This window comes from Grammomys surdaster, unplaced genomic scaffold (genome assembly GCF_004785775.1).
Source record: "Grammomys surdaster isolate TR1022 unplaced genomic scaffold, NIH_TR_1.0 100, whole genome shotgun sequence".
In the NCBI taxonomy this organism is placed as follows: domain Eukaryota; kingdom Metazoa; phylum Chordata; class Mammalia; order Rodentia; family Muridae; genus Grammomys; species Grammomys surdaster.
In genome coordinates, this window is record NW_021604579.1 from 9,090,431 (window position 1) to 9,111,829 (window position 21,399).

A 21,399-nucleotide genomic window follows, 5' to 3' on the forward strand; every position below is an offset into this window, starting at 1 on the left:
CAATCTAAGCTTTTAACAAATTCACATATTCTTTTTGTTTTTTTCTCATGTTTTCCATAAATTCAATGTTCTTTCAGTTTACCCATTCTATATCTGTTCTTGAAATGAATCAAATGTGCCTCTTTAGAGCAATTCCTCCTGACTACAATGATTATTTATTTATTTATTTATTTGCTTGTTTGTTTTTTTGAAACAGGCTTGTTTGTTTTGTAGCTCAGGCTGCCTTCAAGTTCAGGATTCTCCTGCTCTGTTTCCTGAGTGCTGGGATTATAGGCATTTCTGCTCCCAAATTCCTTCCTATAAACATGGTCATATAGTGCCATAAAGAATTCTTGGGGGATATAAATATCTCCAAAATAACATTAAAAAATCAAATAAAAGGTTTAGGTTAAGTGTATAATATTTAAGAAAAGAACAAATTTTGTAATCTTTTTAATAGATACATGGGCAGAGAGGAAATGTTTCCATTAACATTTCTTTAAAGTGTCAATCAGGCTTGACATTGTAAAGATTGAAAGCGCCATGTAAGAAGAATTTCAGTTTTAATTTTTATTTTGAGTTTTAAGACAATGTTGTATACAGATTGTTCAAGTGGTTAAGAGTACACACAATTTCCTGTACCTCCAACTCCAAGAGTTACAATGCCTTTCTGGCCTCAGTCACCACCTGCACTCACGTGTATGCAGGCATACTCATATACACATAATTAAAAGTAAGAAAAATAAATCTTAAAAAAAAATCCCAAACCAAACAAAACCCAAGGCTATACACAAAAGTAAATAAGTAACCAGACACACTGCCCTCACAGCCTGTTACTATCTCATCACTAGAAAAGTACATATACTTCACTTGGCCTTACTGTTACTGAAAGAAAAAAGTAGACAGGTTGGGCCAACGATTTAACAATGATTGCTTTTACAGTGATAGACGGTGACAGCTGAAAAACAAAAAGAATGCATTACTGAGATATTATCAATTGTGTCCTGTCATTACACATAGTTCCACCCAGTCTAAACTTGTCAAAAAGTGTTACTGTAATCCATGAAGAAGACTCCACCTCAGGCAGTAGAGGGGAAATGTGGAGGGCTGGCCGTGAGCAGGTGTGCTGAACTGTAACGCCAGTGTTGACTCACTGATCTCTCTACATTAGCCTCATAGATGACAATTACTAACTTCTACTCTGAGGTGTCAGGAACAGATGAACTGATCCATCAGCAACAGGAATTTTAAGAGCAACAAATGTAAACAAAGAGGGTGTACATGTACTTTAAACAGTGAATATATTTCATGCACAAAAGTAGACAGTAAGACAATTTTTTTTTAAATTCCATTCAACTGGTTAAGATATTTGGGAATCTAGGAATGTCTAGTCTACACTTCAAGTCAGTCAATTTTGACTTTAATCTTTGTAAGAGTACTGATTCAATTTAGTTCATGAATACAAAGGTATGTTAGTGTCACAACAGATCATGATGTATGCAAAGCAAATGTGGAATGTGGCCATGAAGCGGCTGTTGTAATCTGACAAGTTATTTAACCTCTACATACACATCAGATCTCCTTCAGTAAAACAGTGACAGTAACTACTTATGACTACTGTGACATTGAAGAGATGATTTATGGAAAACAAAATAATACTTAGAAAAGCAGATACTGAACACATTCATAGCGGGGTCTGTTGGCAAGCCTATGATCCCAGCTACCTGAGAGGTTGAGACAGGAGAACTATGAATTTGAAGCTAACCATGGCACACAGTGATACCTCATCTCTGAAAATAGATAAACCAAATCAAACCCCCAAGGTACATATTTAGTCTCTTCTTCACTGTCCCTTGCTTCCAATGGAGGCAGAAGTTTGGACCTGAATGCCAAGTAATACACTGCTCAGCTGTTCAGGGGTAAAGCTCATAAAGACAAAGCTTGAATACTTTCTGCTTTGTTGGATTACAGGAGTGTGCAGAATGTGTTGTAACAACTTCTCAAATTCCCAGGGGTAATGGCTACTTTGTCAACTTGATACAGTGTAGAAATCACCTAGGAAGAGACTCAGTGAGACACTGTCTGCATCAGGTTAGCCTATGGGCTTGTATGTCTTTGGGGGACTAATGGAGATGGGAAGACTCATCCACTAATGGCCTACTATTCCTTAGCAGGGATCCCCAATTATGTGAGAATAGAGAAAAAATAAAGTTAGCATAGGCTTTCATTATATAAGTTAGTTATATAAGTCATCTGGCCTCAAATTTGTGGTAGTCCTCGTGCCTATTTCCAGAGTTCTGGGTTATAACATATTATTATGTCCACCTTAACATTAGATTCTTCTTCTGTTTTCCATATTTTTGGTACATTTCTAAGAAATACTGGAGAAATCCAAGGTCATGTAGCTATTCCCTTATACATTCCTCTAAGTGCATTTTAATTTTTAAACTTCATTTGATTCATTCCTATATAGTAAAAATGGTGAGAACCACGGCATTAAGCTTCTTTGGCATCTTGATACCTAGATTCCCCAGAACTAATGTTGAGTAGAATGCCCCTTTCCCAATGAATGATCTGGCATCCTTAGAAATCATTTTTGGTCTCTACTTTCTTCCTTAGGAACATCTAACAAAATGTAATCAGTCTATCTCAAAGAGTCCCCAATTCTTAGCTATTTAAAGCACTGCTCAAAAGATTAAGTCTAGAATTTCTTCTGAGACTCATGAAAACTATCAGCTATAAGCTGACATAGATAAAACCAACCACAAGTTATTTCCAAAATAAGATGGCTCAGTGTAAACATTTCTATTCCTCAGATGAAGAATAGTGAGAAAGGACCGGACCAAAACCAACCAAACAAACAAAAAGAAAGAAAAGGAAAAAACCCAACAAAACAAAACAAGAGCCCCACAGTAACAACCTTCCCCCCACCCCTCCCAAACCCAGTAAAGAAAACATCAAATCCTGCATCTCCATGTCTAGCCAATAGGGCACACATGGCAGTGTGTGTGTTTCAAAGGGTTTGAGCAGCTCTGACTCTTTGGCCTGGCTAGCTACAGCCCACATGGGCTTGCTCTTGAGCTGGCTCTGTTTACTGCTTCTAGCTGTTTTCCGCAAATGTTCCACACTCTTAACATTTCTAACTTCCTGAGGTTTCCAATAAATATTGCTTCCTCTCCGACAACTTTAAAAATCACCCTTTAAGGAGCTACCTGCAGACATTCCAACTCAGTTGCATACTGCCCTAGAACCCTTGTATTCTCCATCCCTGCACGCCCACCACTAGCAAGAAAAAAAAACAAAAAACAAAACACAAGGTCTGCTGTCAGCTTGAGCAGTAGCTGGGCCTAGGGGTTCATGAAAGCATCATTCTCTCAATGTCTGGATGGCTGAATAATGGAAACAATCCTGAGGATGCCCATAAACTCTGGAGCTGTCTCTCAAAGCAAAGCTTTTCAAGTAAATTTACACCCTTACATCCTTGAGCTTGCTTTGGGTGGATCATGGCCAATGGCTGAAATGCCTTCAAGGGATCTTTGCTATAGTCTGAATAAAACATCCTTGGCATCTTCTCAGAGACACTAATCTTTTTAAGCAACCACACCTTCTTTGGCCTCAACTTCAAACATGTTCTAGCCAAATGGCAATTTTTCAAATCCGTCTGCTTGCTTTCCCTTATGATTTTCACTATAGATTAGTCTTAAAAAAAGCAAGCAAGACCCATGCCCATGGATGAAATGCTTGGGAGGCCTGAAGTTTCCCTTCACCAGATTACTTAGTTTGGCACCTTTAAACTCAACATAGTCTTAGGCAGAGGCAACATGTATACAAGCTCTCTGTCAGATTATAATAGAGGTGGCCTTTAGTCTAATTCCCAATAGACTCTTAATTTGTATTTGTAATCTAATGAGTACAGCCTTAATTAACAGAATTTCTATCAGCATTCTAGTATTCTGGGCTCATATGATATGCTCTACTTACAATGTTCCGGCTTTTTTTTTGACTGCAACTCCCAAATTCTACAAATTCCTCCCATAACTAGTTCCAAAATCATTTGTACTACAAAGCCATCCGTCATCATAGTAATGATCTCCTATCTCAGCACCACTTTCTGTTAGCTTATCATTGGTGTCAAAAATACCTGAGAAACAACCCAACAGAGGAAGAGATTTTTTTTAGGCTTTTATTTTTAATTCACAGTTACTTGGTCTTGTTGCAATACACTTCTGAAATGAATTTACAGACCAAGATGGGAGAAGTCATCACCATCTATGATATAAACCTAATTATGGAGGGGAAAATCCTCGCTCAATAATACTTCCTTAGCAGAAAGTAACTATCTACAGAAAGTTATCTATGGTGTATTCACCTATTCATTAAGTGCCATAACCATTACAGGCAGCATGATTAACCGGTTCTCTTTAGTTACTTATGGACATTAACTGCCTCCTGAAGTTGTACTAGAATTCTACATAGCCCAGAGTAACCTTGAACTCATAATCCTCTTGCTTCCTTGACTGCAGATGCCACCATGCTAGATTTCAATGAAATGATGATGTTCAAAAGTATCATACTTTTTGCTAGGTATGGTGTTACATGACTGTTATCCTAGCACCTAGGAGGTTGAAGTAGAAACAGGCATATGAAACCAGTGTAATTGACACAGCGTGATACTGGCTCAGATGAATGAAACCAAATCAAACCATAAAACAGTAACTGAAACCAGGCAATTTTTCATGCACACACATGCACACGCACACATACACACAAGTGTGTAAATTTATACATGAGTATATCATTAAAAAACTCTATTGGAGATGGCCAGATGCCATGAGAATAAAAATCTGCAACTGACAGGGGTGGGGAGGTAGGGGAAATCTCCAGAAGAAGAGAGAGACCTGGGATAAGGGAAACAACCAAGAATCAATGGGGGTGACCTTAGCTTAAAAGCTATCAGAAATAAGGCTGGAAGGGAGTAAGCCTTAAAAGGAATTCTAAGTGAACTAATATTGAATAAGTATATAATAAATAGATCATAATGTTAAGTGTTACAAATGCTTGATTATCAAACAAGTTTCATCTACAGCTAAAAAAAAGTGTTTACAAAAATTTAATTTGCTTACATGTTAGAACTCCTCTATTGTTTGTAGCCAAATTTAAAAAATATATATTATAAAGAAGAAAACAAAGATCTAAAGATTCTAGAACATGGCTACTGACAAAGCCTTTCCTTCTGTCAACAACTCTCTGTACAGAGGGCCTAGCCTGGTGATGTGCACTTAGTGGAGGCTCAATAAACATTTCCTAAGATTCAGCTATTTTCTGGGTCACCAAAGAATGATTCAAGAGTGCAAATGTTTCAGGTATTTTTGAATGTTTGAGTATCACAAAAGGTTTATACTTGCATATATGCTATCTCTGGTAGTACTAATATAATGGAATTAGTGAAATACTCCATATAACTCAACCAGAGTCATGGACACAAGGTGATTACTACTCAAGCACTTCTAAAACCTTTGTAAAGAAAAGAAGATGAAAGAAAAGAAGAGAAATGAAGAGGAAAGAAACAAAAAGGAAAGAAAAAAAAGTAGAAAGAAACAGAGTCTGCCTGGCTTTGAACTTGCAAAGCCTATGTATCCCAAATTCTAGGTTAAGGCATGAGCCATTATACTTGGTCATGAAAGTACAGTGTAAGTAAATTCAGGCCAAGTAAGCTATCCTTTATATCTATTCATTGATTTAATTATATATTTAACAGTTTTACTTGTAATTATTTCAAAAGGCAAGATCACAGATACAAACAATACTATTTCTTTTCACAGATTCAGGAGATACAAAATCATTACGATCTTCATAGTTCCAACAAAATATTTAAATTTGGAAGAAGCTTTTTATAGTGGATCTGAACAAAAATGGCCCCCACAGACTCATAGGGAGAAGCACTATTGGAGGAAGTATGTCACTGGTGTGGGCTTTGAGGTCTCAGTTGCTCAAGCCAGGCCCAGTGCCTCATTCTTTTTTCTTGCTGCCTGCTGATCCAGATAATAGCACCATGTTTGCCTGCACACAACATGCATCCAGTGGTGATGCTAAAGGACTAAATCTCATCCAGCCCCAATTAAATGTTTTCTTTATAAAAGTTACAATTGTCATGGCATCCCTTCATAGCAAAAATCCTAAGACACTTTTCTTAAAAACTGTATTTATAACCTATAATATTCATGAAGACACTGAAAACATAGGAACCTTTCTTTTTTTATAGTTAAATTTCAATTATAGGAGCCTTGGATTTTTTATGTGACCTTCAGGTCAAATTCTGTGCTCAGTATTAACTGAATTAACGTCAATTTCTTTATGAATGAACCACAAGACTCATAAATTAAGATGAAAAAATGTGCATTCATATTATTTATTATACAGCATAATCTGTAAATCTGATACTAATGAGACTCAAGATTTAAATGGCTGAGGAATGTGTTTAGTGAATTACTGCCAATCAATGCCTCTATTCCAGGATAAATGTAATCTTGGATGGGAACACACCTATTATTACAAATGCCTAACTAAGTACAGTGCCTCATTATTTCAAAATGTCACTCTCAATTTATAGAGTAACACATAAACATCTTTCTACCATATACATGGCTGTCTTTCCTTCAAATAAATAGTAAGTAGTAACTATTCAAGTTACTTAAAGTAAATGGTAAATAGCAACTGACTATATAGAAAAACTACAATCTGACCATCTTTTTGGAAGTAAAAGAAATCCAGTAGACATTAAAGAACTAAACTTGTGCTTGAAGATGTAGCTCATTAGGTATAGCACATGTGTAGCATGCATTAAGTTCTGGGTTTGATCTTGAGCACTATATAAAATCAAGCACAGTGATGCACACCTATAATCCAGCAATTGGAAGATAGAGGGATAAGTAATGTAAGTTCTGGGTCATCTTTGGTTTGCCTGAGACATATGGGACCCTGTCTCAGAGGGAGCCTGAGATACATGATACCCTGTCTCTATGGAAACCTGAGATACATTGGAGGGTGGGGGGGGGGGGGAAATCTGTTTAATAAAAAAAATAGGTAAGAGCAAAAGTAGTCATAACTCTATATCTGTTATTGTAGGTACCTTATGTTTATATCACATAAAACAACTGCCTTTTCAAGTTACCTTATTTCATGAAAATTCTTCCATTCACATTATTTAATCAACTAACAAACATTTATCGAGTACTGAATTTTTCCTAGGTATAAGGAGATGGAGTTATAAAGATGAGCCCTATTGAAAAAACAGACAAAAACCATAATTGGGCCCAGGTGGTGGTGCACAACTTTAATCCTAGTATTAGAGGGAGAAGCAGGAAGATCTCTGTGAGTTCTAGATCAACTTGGTCTACACTGTGAGTTCCAGCAAACAAAGGCTACAAAAGGAAACCACATCTCAAAACAAGCAAACACTCAAACAAAACAGAACCAATTACCTCCTCATCCCAAACCAAACGAAACCAAACCAAACCAAACCAAACCAAACCAAACCAAACCAAACCAAAGCAAAAAAACAAACAAACAACAAAAAAAATCAAACAAAAATTCTCTTAATTGAAGGGAAGACACTGTTGAATAAGCCAAACGCACTAGTACACTTTTGAATTAATACTGTCTACAGTTTCACATTTGCAATAACGAAAGAGTACTCTACTCTACTGAAGAAACACTGGATACCTAGAAATTTTATCATTGCTTAGAATTACTTTCTCCTTTTGCTGTTCTACAGAAAAATTTAAAATCTTAAAGCATAGGTTTGCAAAAATACAAAAGCTTAGCACTTCAAATTAACATATGCTAATATCTGCTTTATACTTTTATTAAAGAATTATTTTCATAATCCAGAAATATTTTAATTGATCTAGTATGAATAACTAAGGGATTGTTAAGAGCTTCCAGCTAGATGACCCCGGGTAAATTAACTTAACTTTGACCTTTAGTTTTCTCATTTAAACATAATCATCCCGACCAAAGTTGAACTGTCTTATATTTGGCCCTCCATATCCATTTGGTTGGATTGCATCAGCTAGAGCCACAGTTCTCAACATCCCTAATGCTGTGACCCTTTAATACATTCCTCATGATGTGATGACTCCCCAACCATAAAATTATTTTGTTGTAACTTCATAAGTGTAATTTTGCTACTGTTATGAATCATAATGTAAATATCTATGTTTTCCAATAAACTTAGGTCACCACTGTGAAAGGTAAAATAAATTTAGGTCATCCACTCACTCCTAAATGGATTACAACCTGTAGATTGAGAACTGCTGACCTAGAGGTACCATGAAGAGACCATAGTAAGGAAGGAAAATGAAGCTATTCTTTTATGTACTCTATATTAAACACCAAAGTTGGCAATATCTCTACCAAAATCAGTCCTCAGCTCCTCAGCTCAGTACCTTCTACTATGCCTGTACAAAATAGAATGATAAATGTTGCAGGATACTTCATCACACTGTGAACCCAGAGATTGTGTTATTTACTGAAAAAAGAAAAAAGAAAAAAAAAAACCCAGCTGTTTCTACTTGTGGTGTGGCTCAGCCCTTAGCACACACCTTTAATTCCAAAGGATGAAGATAAAGTTAGTTTGTAGAAGGACACACCCATGTCTGAAAGTGATTATCTGAGTACCAGAAAAAGTGACTAATCAGAGAAAGATCTGACAGAATAAGATGCACCAACTCTCAGGAGAAGAGAAGGGAAAGGGAAGAGAGCAGAGCAGAGAGAGAAAGAGGGCAGAGGCAGTTTTCTGGACAATGGATAGAGAGAGGCTACAGACAGAGAACAAGCTAGACATAGTAAAGACAGTACGGGCGAAGGCAATGAGAAGGAGCCAGAGGTTCAGAACAGATTGCTAGAGTTAGTTTGGGGCCAAGTAGAGCAAAACGTTAGAGAGACATCAGATTGAATCAGTCAGCTTGGATAGGAGTTTGAGCCAGAACAGCTAAGTAGAACCAGTCAGCCAGAGTTCAGAAAGAACTAGAAAGGATAAGCATATTCAGCAGTAAGTCTCAGAGGCTGAAAACATTCTAGGCCTAGATCATAAGATCAGACAGTGGCTAGAAGCTTCCAGAACTAGGTCTAGGTTAAGAAGACAGAGGCAGTAAGCCTCTGAAACGAGAAGACAACAGGAGAATAAAAATACTTTTACAGATAAATTGTATATAGTTGCTGCAGCACTTGTGGGGCAGAGGCAGGTGGATCTCCAGGTATGTGGCCAACTTGGTCTACATAGTGAGTTCCAGGATAGGCAGGGCTACGCAGAGAAATCCTGTCTTAAAAAAACAAAACCAAAACAACAACAGCAACAAAAGTCTATATAGGAAGCAGAAATTCCTGAACTAAATCTGCAAACTAGCCACTGAATTATTTTCTTGCAAAATGAACTGTTCAGCATCCTAAATTTAGTAAGATATAAACAATCCATAAGCTTAAATAAATATTTAGAACTTGGAGTTGTAGCAAGAAAAGACTAAAGAGTCATGTGGCTGGCATTAAGGGACTTTGGCAAATCTAGACTAGTATCTTTACCATCCTTACCTATCAGTCATGAAACAATCACGCATCACCATTGGCAGATCATGTCAGCAACCTCCTAAGGAAATCCCACCTCACCTCCTGTCTTACCTCATCCTTTATGTCTTCCTGTTGCTGAGCTGAGAAAATCTCCATTGCGGCCATGAGTCTCATCATTAACTCATCCACTGTTGTATTACCTGATGAGACATAAGAGAGACAGCGCTCTATAAAGAATTTTATATAACTTTAAGCTATTAACATTGTTAAAAATGAAAAACCATTTTTAGTAAAGAATTAACAGCATTAAAACCTAAAGACAAGAAAGCTAGTATTTAAAGTACTTTCAATGAAATGTTTCATATGTTCAATGAGTAACAGTAGCAGTTGAAATTTTAGAAAAATCAGATTTAAAGCAACTTCAATTAACAATTTTTAGCACCAGAAAGAAGAATGTCCAAGTCATGAGGTTCAAAAGTCCTTTCAATTTATAAAAGCAATAGTGTTAATAACACTAGCAAGAGCTACCAATTGTTTACATGTCTGTGATTATGCTAAATTACTTTATACTTTCATCTCATCTGTACAGTTCCTTGAAGAAGTAATTATACTCTACATTTTCAAGAGAAGGAAAAAATATTTTTAAAGGGCTCAAGAAACCCACCCAACAAAGATCAAGGCAGTAAAAACAGGGTTGGGACTTGAAACCAGGTGAGGCTAATTCAGGAGCCAGCCCTTCCTCTGATGTCTATCTCTTTGTGCACCCCGACTCTAGCACCCCAACTTCCACCAACGTGGAGCTGGAGACTGACATGCTAGATAACCACTTTACCACTAAGCTACCTAAAAAGCTACACCCTTCCTCTGCCAGATATTTTCTATACTTGGAATCATTGCTGAAATTTTTCTGGCAAAATAAACAGGAATTCAATGTTTAAAAAAAAAATCTATTTCCCTCAATGAATATTTTCCCTTTAAGTTTTCAAATGAATGACTAGACTATGATCTTTATAAAGAGTTTAAAGATGATTGATTTTTCCTTAACCTTATTTTGCTCCCTAAATTTTAAAAAAATGGCAATGTGCATAAATAACATCTCCTAAATGCATATGGTTTTGCTTGGGATGGCTTATAAAAGAGAAATTCACGAGGTTACAATGAGGGAGCGCTCTTTCCTTTCAAATCTGCAGGAAGAAAGAGATATTCTTCAGGGCCTGTGATGTCATCATGCCACATTAATGAAATGACATCAGGATGATAAAGAGCAAGCATCCCTGATGGTGTTTTAGAGCACAGGACATGGTTAATATGATTTTTCAATGACCTTTCTTCAAATTTCCCTCATGGCTGTTGGCAGCATGGGGTTAGGGAGCACCTGTGGTATCCAACAAACAAGATGGTCCAGTTTGTTCACAGCACCATTATTCTCTCAATAAGCTATGGGCCACACATTATCTGGGCACTAAGAAAACAGAACTGGCCTTGTACTAAGAGTTGAAATAAAAATTGTGCTACTCACAGGGTATTTAATCTAGTTTATAGAAACTGTCTAGCTCATAACAAAGGCTCCATAAGTATGTGTTTAATAAGAATGAGGAACTATAATGATGGCTCAGTGGTTAAAAGAATGTGGTAGTTTGAACAGGTACTGCCCCGTAGAAACAGTGTTTGAATGCTTAGCCTATAGGGAATAGCACTATTAGGAGGTGTAGCCTTGTTAGAAGAAGTGTGTCACTGTAGGGACTGGATTTGAGGTCTCCTAGTTCAAAGTATACCCAGTGTGGCACAGAGTCTCCTTCTGCTACCTGTGGATCAAGATGTAGAACTCTCAGGTTCTCCAGCACTATGTCTGCCTGCACGCTGTCATGCTTTCTGCCATGATAGTAATGGATTGAACCTCTGAAACTGTAAGCCATTTCAATTAAACGTTTCCCTTTATAAGAGTTGCAGTGGTCATGATATCTCTTCACAGCAATAAAACCCTAACTAAGATAGAGCACTTGCTGTTCTCTCAGATGACCTAGGTTGGATTTTCAGAACCCACAAGGCAGCTTAACGGTTTGTAACTCCAGGTTCAGTGGACTCTGCCACCTTTTTCCAGTCTCTGAGGACACCAGCGACACATGTGATGCACAAATGTATATGCAGGCAAAACACTCATACACATGGAATAAAAGTGAATATTTTAAAAAGTGAATGAAAACAAGAATGAGTAGACTGTAGCTAAGAATCAATTTTCTTGTTCTCAAAAGAAAGGTGACACTCTTCTGTAAGGGTCTTTGAAGCAGCAGAGATAATGTTATCATGTGCTTGGTACACAGAATACAATTATTGGTAGTTATTACTAATAGATATGACAGATGGCAAAAGAAGGTTCTGAACACTCTGTAGATACTGTTCTTGTGTAAGACACTGAATTTCCATATCTCATCTGTAAATAGCAGGACTACAAGTCTGAGTATGAGAAGAAAACTTTATGGCATGTACTCGTGGTAGTTTGAATGAGAACTGTTCTGCACAAGCTCATGAGTTTGAATACTTGATTCCCACTGGTGAAGTTGCATAGGGAGGTAATAGAACTTTTAGGGTATAGAGCCTTGATGAAGGAAGTATGTAACAGACGGCATGCTTTGAGAGTTTACAATCTTGTCTCATTTCCACTTTGTTTTGTTTCCTGTGTTGCAAAAATGTGATTAGCCAGCTTGCTACTCTGAATGCCTGCTGCCATGTCTTCCTCAACATTATGGACTTCCACTCTGGAAGTATAGGACAAAATATACAAATTATAAATGGGAAAATATTATAGTTATATGAATGCTAACAGAGAGGAGCCACTGCTAAACTGAGCTTATAGGTACTTCATACCTGAGTCCTCAATGGTCAGAGACAGAAAAAGGAACCAGTTAATGTAGTTTAGGGGAAAATGACAAAATACAGTGTCAGTTTCCAAACTTTGCCTCAGGACCTTTTTGGAGTCTTAAAAACCATTAGAATTCTCAAAATAACCTTAGTTTATGTGGTTTATAGCTATTCTGTTGCTGTAATATAATACTATGACCAAAGTAACTTGAGTTTGTTTTGGCTTATGGTTCCAGACGGATAGAGCCCATTATGGCAGGAAAGCATGGCACAGGGGTGGGAAGGAAGCTGGCTGGTCACATTTAATCATATAAGAAGCAAAGAGAGTAGAGAGAAGCTATGTATCTTCAAAGCCTGCCCCCAGTGACATACTTCCTCCAGCAAGGCCACAACTCCTAAAGGTTCTACAACCTCCTCAAGCAGTATCACCAGCTGTACACCAAATTCAAATACCTGAACCTACAAAGGGACTTTAGAACCTCTATAATAAAATGGCAAGCAAAATGTCTCACTGGGTAAAGGTGCTGGCACCAAACCTGATAACCTGAGTTTGGACCACAGAACCTACCTACATAGTAAAGATGAGACCACACACATAACAAATAAATGTAATGCAACGTTTTTAAGAAATTAAAATGAAAATACTTATATGTATCAATTCATTTAAAAGTAACAGTGCTATCATAGTCTAATATAATGTTATATTTCTGTTAACAAAATGTATTCCAGAAGAAAAAAGTGCCAAGAATGTCACTGTTATAACATTCTCACATATTTCTTCTTTTACTCTCTAGCTCAACAAAAACCAATTATAATTGTGATATCAATATTAAACTTGTGAAAATATGCTGTACTGTTTGAAATTTATGAAGAATATGTGGCTTTCTGCATGTATGTATACACACACACTCACACACACACACTCAGAAAAGAAACATTTTTTTTTTTTTTGGGTGCTGAAGACAAACATCTTTATTGATACTACCAAAATTTTGGCAAACATTTCAAAACAGATTTGTAAACATAATGCTTCCCTTTTCAACCGGCAGCACTCTGAGACAACCTGAATCAACTTTAGTTCAAATCCTTATGTTTGACCACATAACTTATGTTCCCACATGATAAGACAAGTGATAGTTTAAATCAACATTAACAGATAAACTCCATGAAATGAAAGTTTGTGCTATTTGATGAATTACAGTATGTTATGGTTAAATATATCTACTCTTTTTTATATTCCTGGTATCCAGGATAAAAAAAAATCTTTAAATATACATCTGATGTAGGTAATAGCTGAAAAGAAATATTTTAATAGGTATTTCTATTTATATTTCTTTGATACTTACTCAGTTTGACAAGAAGTTCTTCAAATTAGCAGCATGGAGAATTTAAAAGTATCAAAACATATACTTTCCTACCATGTTACACTAGAAGTCTTTTCCCTTTCCCCTCCAAAACTCCATGGCTTCTCTTTTATTGTTCAGGCTGACTTTGAACTCTTGATCTTTCTGCCTCACTCACTAGAGTAGCTGAGATTACAAGTGCATCCTACAGTACCCAGCTCCACTTTCTCTGAACTGATCTTTTTTTCCATGCATAACTTCATTCCATTAGGCACTAACTCCTTTTGAAAACATTACTTCACTGACTTATACATTTCTTCTGAATTTTGATGCATTATATATGATATTTAAAAAAAATCACATTTGTCAATGTTGGCATTTCGTCTAGGCTCCGCCTCACAGTTACTGGGCAACAGCCAGACTCACTATAAAAGGGGCTGCTTGCCCCCTCCTCACTCTCTTGCCTTCTTACTCTTGCTCTCTCCTCTTATCCTCTTCCCATTCCCCTCCCCCCCTCTATGTGCTCATGGCCAGCCTCTACTCCTCTTTTCTCTCTCTCTCCATCTCTGCCTTTCTCTGTCTCTACTACCCTCAACTCCCCTCCCCAAGCCCTGAATAAACTCTATTCTATACTATACAGTCACATGGCTGGTCCCTCAGGGGGAAGGAATGCCTCAGCATGGGCCCACAGCATGGAGAATTTAAAAGACCCTCCTTCCCCCACAGGATATCGCGCCTCCATCAAACATAACTCTGGTCTCTTATCTTTTTATAAAACACAGCAGTTAATATCACTGTTAATGTCATCAAAAATTATTTATGCTGCTAGTCTTCCAGTGGAGGATATAAATTTTTTTATTAAAAACTCAAATTTTATCATTGGCAACAAATAACACTGGTTCTTTTACTTGAAAGTGACAGAATTATTTTTGTTTTGTAGAAACTGTTTCCCAAATGCTCAGTCTATAGAAGCATAATTTGTCTGTCAGGCTGTAAAATGACTTCAGGGAAGGCAGGGAGAAGCGACTAGTGTAGCTCATGAAACCCCACAGGAGCTTCTCCTTGAGACAACTAGAATACATTCGCTTCCATCACCTAACAAAAGGGCTAACATTTAAAACAAAAAAAACAAAAGAACCAAAAACCTGTTTGGTTCTTTAAGGACCCTCTTAAATGGCCTTTTCCTTTTGCAACTGTAAGTGAGTGGCAGTGGTGGATATTACTAATCCAAGATGAGCTTGACTTCCCGCTAAGATGACAACTGTTTTAGGAACCACTGTTTTGAACCACTCCTGTAAATGCTAACACAGTGAAAAGGACAAAACACAAGTAAGCTATAAAAGCAACGCAAAGTGAAACAAAACCTAAAATAATTGTGGTTCTGCAGATTTCCTGAAACAGAGCTTCTGGAGTTCATAGCCTATACTTTGTAGGACACAAGCTATCACAATGTTGCCTGTGATGAGGAAAACAAGAAAAAGAATGTCTTCACTTTCTCCTCACCCCACTGGAATCTGATCCCTCAGCTGGTCTTTTAAAAGACTGCCTAGGAAACCATGCTCTGCAAAGTTATAGAAAAAACAAAATACCTGAGCTTTTGTTTTGTGTAGGCTTTAAAGGCACTGGAATGCACAAATCCCCTCCCCCATTACACTTAAATGGGGCCTAAATGAAGTACCTCAGACCCAAGCTTCAGCTTGGAGCACTTGAAAACTCTTTTTTCCGGGCGGCACGGAGTGGGCGAACTAATTTTATATAAGCTTTCCCATGAACACAGCAATGCTTTACTGTAGCTTTTGGATTCGTTAGTAACAACAAAAACCTTCACTCTTCTTTTTTTAAAGAAAAAATGTAAAGTATGGTTACATTTCTAGGAAAATGTAAATGATGGTTAAATCCACAGGAATCCCGCAGCTTTTTTGCCTCAGGGGTGCATCTCAGGCAGAAGTCACACAAATAAGGAGGAACAACTGACACGTGAAAAATTCAATTTGCAATGTATAGTCACTGGATCATCTAGATAATTAAAGATAAGCAATTCTTTCAACTAGTCAATATTACAGCTATAAATCAACAGAAATAAATGTCACACCCGACAAATGATTATAACCTAACTGCTAGTTTTAGGGAATTAACCATTTCTGAACATAACTTCACTGTCCTACGTCTGAAGGAGTATGTGATTCTACTGGGTTATTAGTGCAGATGTTTAACAACATATTCATTTTTCATAGTACATATGCTTTTTTTTTCACTTTTTATTGTTTTATTTATTTACACTTCAAATGTTGTCACCATTCCCGGCTTCCCCTCCTCAACCCCCCATTCCATTTCCCTTCCCCCTGCCTCTATGATTCTTAAAAACACAAAATCTATATACTAACAGCCTTCACTACCACTTAAGAGACACTATGTAGACCAGGCTTGCTTCCAACTTGTTACAGGTCCTCCTGACTCAATATCTCAAGTATGGAATTCAACTTTGCAAGTGATGAATTTCACAGAAATTAATTTAATGAATTTAATGCATTACCACACCTGGCATTAACATGCTATTCCTTGTTAAATAAATTTGATAGTGCGTATGCTTTAAAAGATGTTCTTTAGGATGTTTTATATTTTAAATGGAAAAATGGTAAGGTCATCTTAACATTTTATTTCTGTCGTGGCATATACTTTACCTTGTATCACATTTAACACTTCATTAGATGATCGCTTTCCCATGATAATCAGGAAAAGTGGAAATTGATCCGTCTTTTGAGTGCGAATGGTTTGTGCAATTACGCTGCCAAAGTGTCTATTGCACATTGTCAGAAATCTAAAATAAAGCAAAATCCAAAATAAGTTTCAAACAAATATATTAGTAGATCTGAGATGCCATCACTAATTATGTAAAGATAAGATAACCTAACTTACACCAGTATGGAAAATTTTACTAGGTTGAGTTTTCGACTAAATCTTTAATGGTTATCATATAGAAAAGAAGGAAGCATACCCTAAATGCTGTCAGGGGCTGACAGCACAGGATTCCCTTTAAGTCTCAAATGTTGCAAGATGTACTACTTTTTAAACTATGAGAAAACAAAAGAATTTCCAGGAGAGAATTCCTTAACTAGAATAAATAATAGAGTGTGGTACAAAGGAAGCTGACTAGCATCATTCTAAAAATAAATTTAGCAACATTTCCCTAAGTCCTTAGACTCAAGAACTTCATGGAAGCACTGTGTTTCCTCTAGAAGTAGGAGGTCTTCTAGTTTTGTATTTAGTATGGAATAAAAGCAATTCTAAGCTTTTGGCCAAAAAAGCTCAGAGATATTAGCATACTGAAGTCTAGCATTAGTATTCTTAACACGATCTGGAATAAATGAAAAAACTGATAAAGCTTTTCTCTTCTATTAGAGGACTGTTTGAAATTAGCATTTCTTTCAAGAGAAAAGGGTAGCTTATGATATGTTTTCAGATCTGATGGTAAAAAGTAAATGTCATAATAATAATGAATTATGAAAGACCAAATGCAAATATAGAATGCTTTAATAAGATCCAATTTAATAAAGTCTGTAAAAATAATGGACTTTTAATAACACAGGTCACAAAAGGCAAAACAGTGGAAATTCTGGAGACTAGCCACTGGTACTAGCTTATTAATTCTTAATTATGTTCATGAAAGGCAACTTAAATCGTGTGTTTTCTTATGCCTTATGATAATATTTTAGGTAACAACTCCTCTGAAATGTATGTTCTATCTGATGAGCAAAGTCCTGTCGTCACATGCATTAGAAGGTAAATCTATTTGAAAAGACAAATGGTATTAAAATGTCATGTGCTCAGATTCACTTGATAACCAATTCAAAACAGAATCAAACCTCTTAATTTTTAAATCCAATACATTTTCTGTCAATAGAAATTCATTTCAGAAATTTAGGCTGAATCTTTTGTAAAACCCGTGCTGTGACTACAGAAAGTAGATCTTGTTAAGGGCAGCTAAACCTGTCAGCTAGAGTGTCAAGACAAGTTAGCACCACACTGCAGTACGTTCATTGGGAGGCAGGTTCATATACACATTTAGTGCAGCAATAACCAGACCTCATAGCAATTTGAAATGACAAGGCCTTAAGAAATCCATTGTCAGCCATGAAATATCAGTGCCCCCATGAAAATTCAAATCTTCACATTCCACAACTATTATGGGATAAAAGGTTCTCAGAGCAGCCTAAGCTTCCCTACCAAATTTCACACTCCTAAAGCTTTAACTCATCAACAGAGATGTGTAAATCAGGAGACTAGCAAGTTAGGGTCTCAGTTTTCTTTATATGACTTACTAAAATACTTGAAGTCAGTCTTGACCCTGAGCTGATCATTGGCAACCTCTAAAATTAAAGATGTCAAAAAACAGTTGGAATGCTATTTCCTACAAAAGGGAGAAAAACAAGTCCTTGTTGCTTTCACACCAGTGGATTGAGTGGATATCACACAGTAGATGCCCATCATAACACTGGCCTCACTAGCTAAACAGGATGCCCTCTGGCCCCTTTAAAAGGAAAGAAAAGGGAAAGGAAGGAAAGGAGTACATAACTGAATGGGTAGAAAGAAGACTACAGAAGAGAGAGGGAAACATGACGGAGTGGAGAAGGACATGGAAAGGTAGGAAGAGAAGATTATATTAGCCAAAATTTTAGTTCAAAACCAGAAAGACAGACATGGTAAAAACCAAACTGTTTTTAACAGAAAATGCATGTTTCTCATATTTGTGGTATTGTTCCCTTTGAATAGTTAAAAGTATTCCTGATGGTGCAAAATTGTCAACCCAACTGCAACTCACTCAATATTTTTTCAGTCAGATTTCATGAAAGAATAAATAAATGATTGCTACAACCATTAGATTCCAGCAATTTTGACCCCAAAGTAGGAAGTAACCATTTTACAACATTGGGGAATCTCTTATTTTCTCTTTGAACTGTAGAAGACTTAATTAAATAAACCAATGACCATAGACTTTGTTTGAAAAAGGAAATAAAAAGTTATTAGGGGGTGGCTCAGTGGGATAGAAAGGGCACTTGCTGTGGAAGCATGAACACCTAAGTATAGAGCCTCAGCATCCATGATAAAAAAGAAAACAGTAGCCTCAGTACTAAGCAGCTGAAAAGCAGAGGATTGCTGGAGCTTACTGTCTTCCAGCCTAGACCTAGATTTAGTCACAATTGAATAAGGCAAAGATTAATAGACCAGGATGCCAAGATCGTCTAGTCTGCATGCACATGGGTATATACTCCTGCACACAAATGTGTACATACACCTCCAAAAAAAAAAAAAAAGACGGCCAAATGATGAAAAAACCCCTTTCTTCTCATTTTTTGAGACAGGTTCTCATGCAGGCCAGGCTGACCTCAGAATCCTCCTGATCCTTCTTCTTCTACCTTGCAAGTACTGGAATTACAGCTGTGTGCCACCACACTTGCCTCAAGGAGGTTAAATTCTGTAAACCTACTGCTTACTTAGTATGGCAATAACTGTTTTTGATTTAAAAAACATGGAAGTTGCAATACTATCACTAAATGCTTCAATCTGATTGCCACGAGTTTAAAGATGATTCCAACATAAAGTGGAGAGAACATATTTTAACACACCTACCATTTTACAAGGACTAAATGAAGGAGGATATAGAAGACATTCAAACTTGCTCTTATTATTTGGTAGGCCCTCAAACCTAGTACTTATGTTGTTACTCTTAAATGCTTAATGATATTTAGCATTGAAAAAAATTGTCTGTATGCATGTGTCTCTCTGCCTGTGTAAGTATGTGGGAGAGTGTGTGGCAGAATTTACATGTGGAAATAAGAGGGAAACTTGCTGGAGTCAGTTCTATTCTACCTCATGGATCCTGGGGATGGAACTTGAGTTAGTAGGTATGGTGTCAACTGCCTTTACCAACTGAACTATCTGCTATGTAACATTTTCATCACTGATTTTATGATTAAAATGGTACGTTCACACCAACACTAAAAATATTTTTGCACAACAAAACAGTAACTAAACAAAAGCAACGACTGGTTTTATTATTAAAGAATAGAGCTGGGCAGATAGCTCAATCAGTACAGTTCTTGCCATATACTATGAGGATCTGAGTTCAATCAATAAGTCCTATATAAAAATCCAGGTAGTGGCAGTACTTGAAATCCTAGTCAAAGAAGGTGGAGACAGGAGGATGTCTGGGGCTCTCAGGCCAGCCAGCCAAGCCTAAATAGCAAGCTCACATCTCTGGGAAGAACCATGCTTCAGAAAATAAGGGAGTTCCTGAGGAATATCTGATATTAACCTCTGGCTTCTATGTGGAGACAAATGTAGGCATATATGCACATATAGCAGCACCATGAACCACGTATTTAATAACAGAGATTATTAAAATTCAGCAGATGAGAGTTATGTCCAACCTAGTAGCCTGCAGTACTTAGTACCTATTACTTTGAGTCAAGCCTGCATAGACCATGCTTTAGCTGCAGCTGCTCACCAAATTCTTGTGATTTTGGCTTAACAAAGTTCTTCTCTTAAAAAAAAAGTCCAAGGCAGCTTTCTATCAAGAATAAGCCTCTAAGTTTACATATATGCACATGTTCTGAAAGAACAGAGTGTAAGACAAGGAACTTAAAGGCCACACTCAATCTCACTAACATAATGCTTTTCTTGCCGTTTCCCTTTAATAGGAAAACATAGTGAAGCTCCGTTAACTTGAAGTATGATTTATCAAGCACACCAAAACCAGGCCAGCCATAACATTATCATTTTGACTACAACTTCAGTTTTACAATTCCTTCCACCCCATCATTCAGTTCTTTTCTGGAGTTCCTGCTGGAAATGTTCTTCAGCACTGCTGGGATAACCCCTTCTGCCCTTTGAGGTAGCTTTGAGTTTTATACTCTTAAGTCTTTGATCTATACTGAATTAGGTAAACAAGTACAGAGCAAAGCTGCAGAGACTATATACTCAGTGATCCTCAACTTCTAGTGTCCCAGGGAGTTTCTCTAAATGGCAAGTTTCCCTGGAGATTCTGACTAGATAGAACTGGGTGAGGCAAGGAAGCAGATCCTTTAATAGATGTCTTTTCCCAGGCATTGTTTACATTTGGAACATTTTTCAAGAAACCCTTTAAGTTTTCTTTTGTTGTCTCTGAAGGCAGTTAGGAATCATCTCAAAGATATTTTGGGTAATGCAGCTTCACCGAACTCTATCTTGTTTCCTTAAGTAATGTTAATTCCTACTAACTTCCTTAGTATGGTGAGCTCAGATCGGCTGTAGCACATCTAAACAAATATCTCACAAGTCTATGAGTTGCAGGTCATAGACAGAAAACAAAACAGGGAGTGGGAGGTTATAGTACAAAATGAAATGTTTAGGAAAGAAGACCTCACTGCAATGTTGACATTTGATCAAAAGTTCAAAAGAGGTGAAAGTGAAGTCAATAGCAGGAAAAGAGAACAACAAATACAAGACATTTAAATGGAAGAGCCTCATATAGTTAACGTAACAAGAATCTAGGTGACTTCATTCGGGATAGTTTTCAGTTACATTAAGTTTCATGACTATATTTTTCTTTACAGCTAAATAGAATTCTACTGTGTGTAGGTACAAAATTTTCATTATCATTCGTCAACTGAAGGGC

The 21,399-nt window shown here is 36.9% G+C and overlaps 1 protein-coding gene across 1 annotated transcript in view; it reads right to left on the reverse strand.

The window, feature by feature from the left end:
• Positions 1–21,399, reverse strand: part of Faf1 (Fas associated factor 1) — a 300,812-nt gene that overhangs the window by 64,197 nt on the left and 215,216 nt on the right. The window contains exons 14-15 of the mRNA XM_028787832.1: positions 16,427–16,563; positions 9,655–9,743 (exon numbers count right to left, since the gene is read on the reverse strand). Of these exons, the coding sequence (XP_028643665.1) occupies positions 9,655–9,743; positions 16,427–16,563 (226 nt within the window). The remainder of the gene's footprint in view (positions 1–9,654; positions 9,744–16,426; positions 16,564–21,399) is intronic.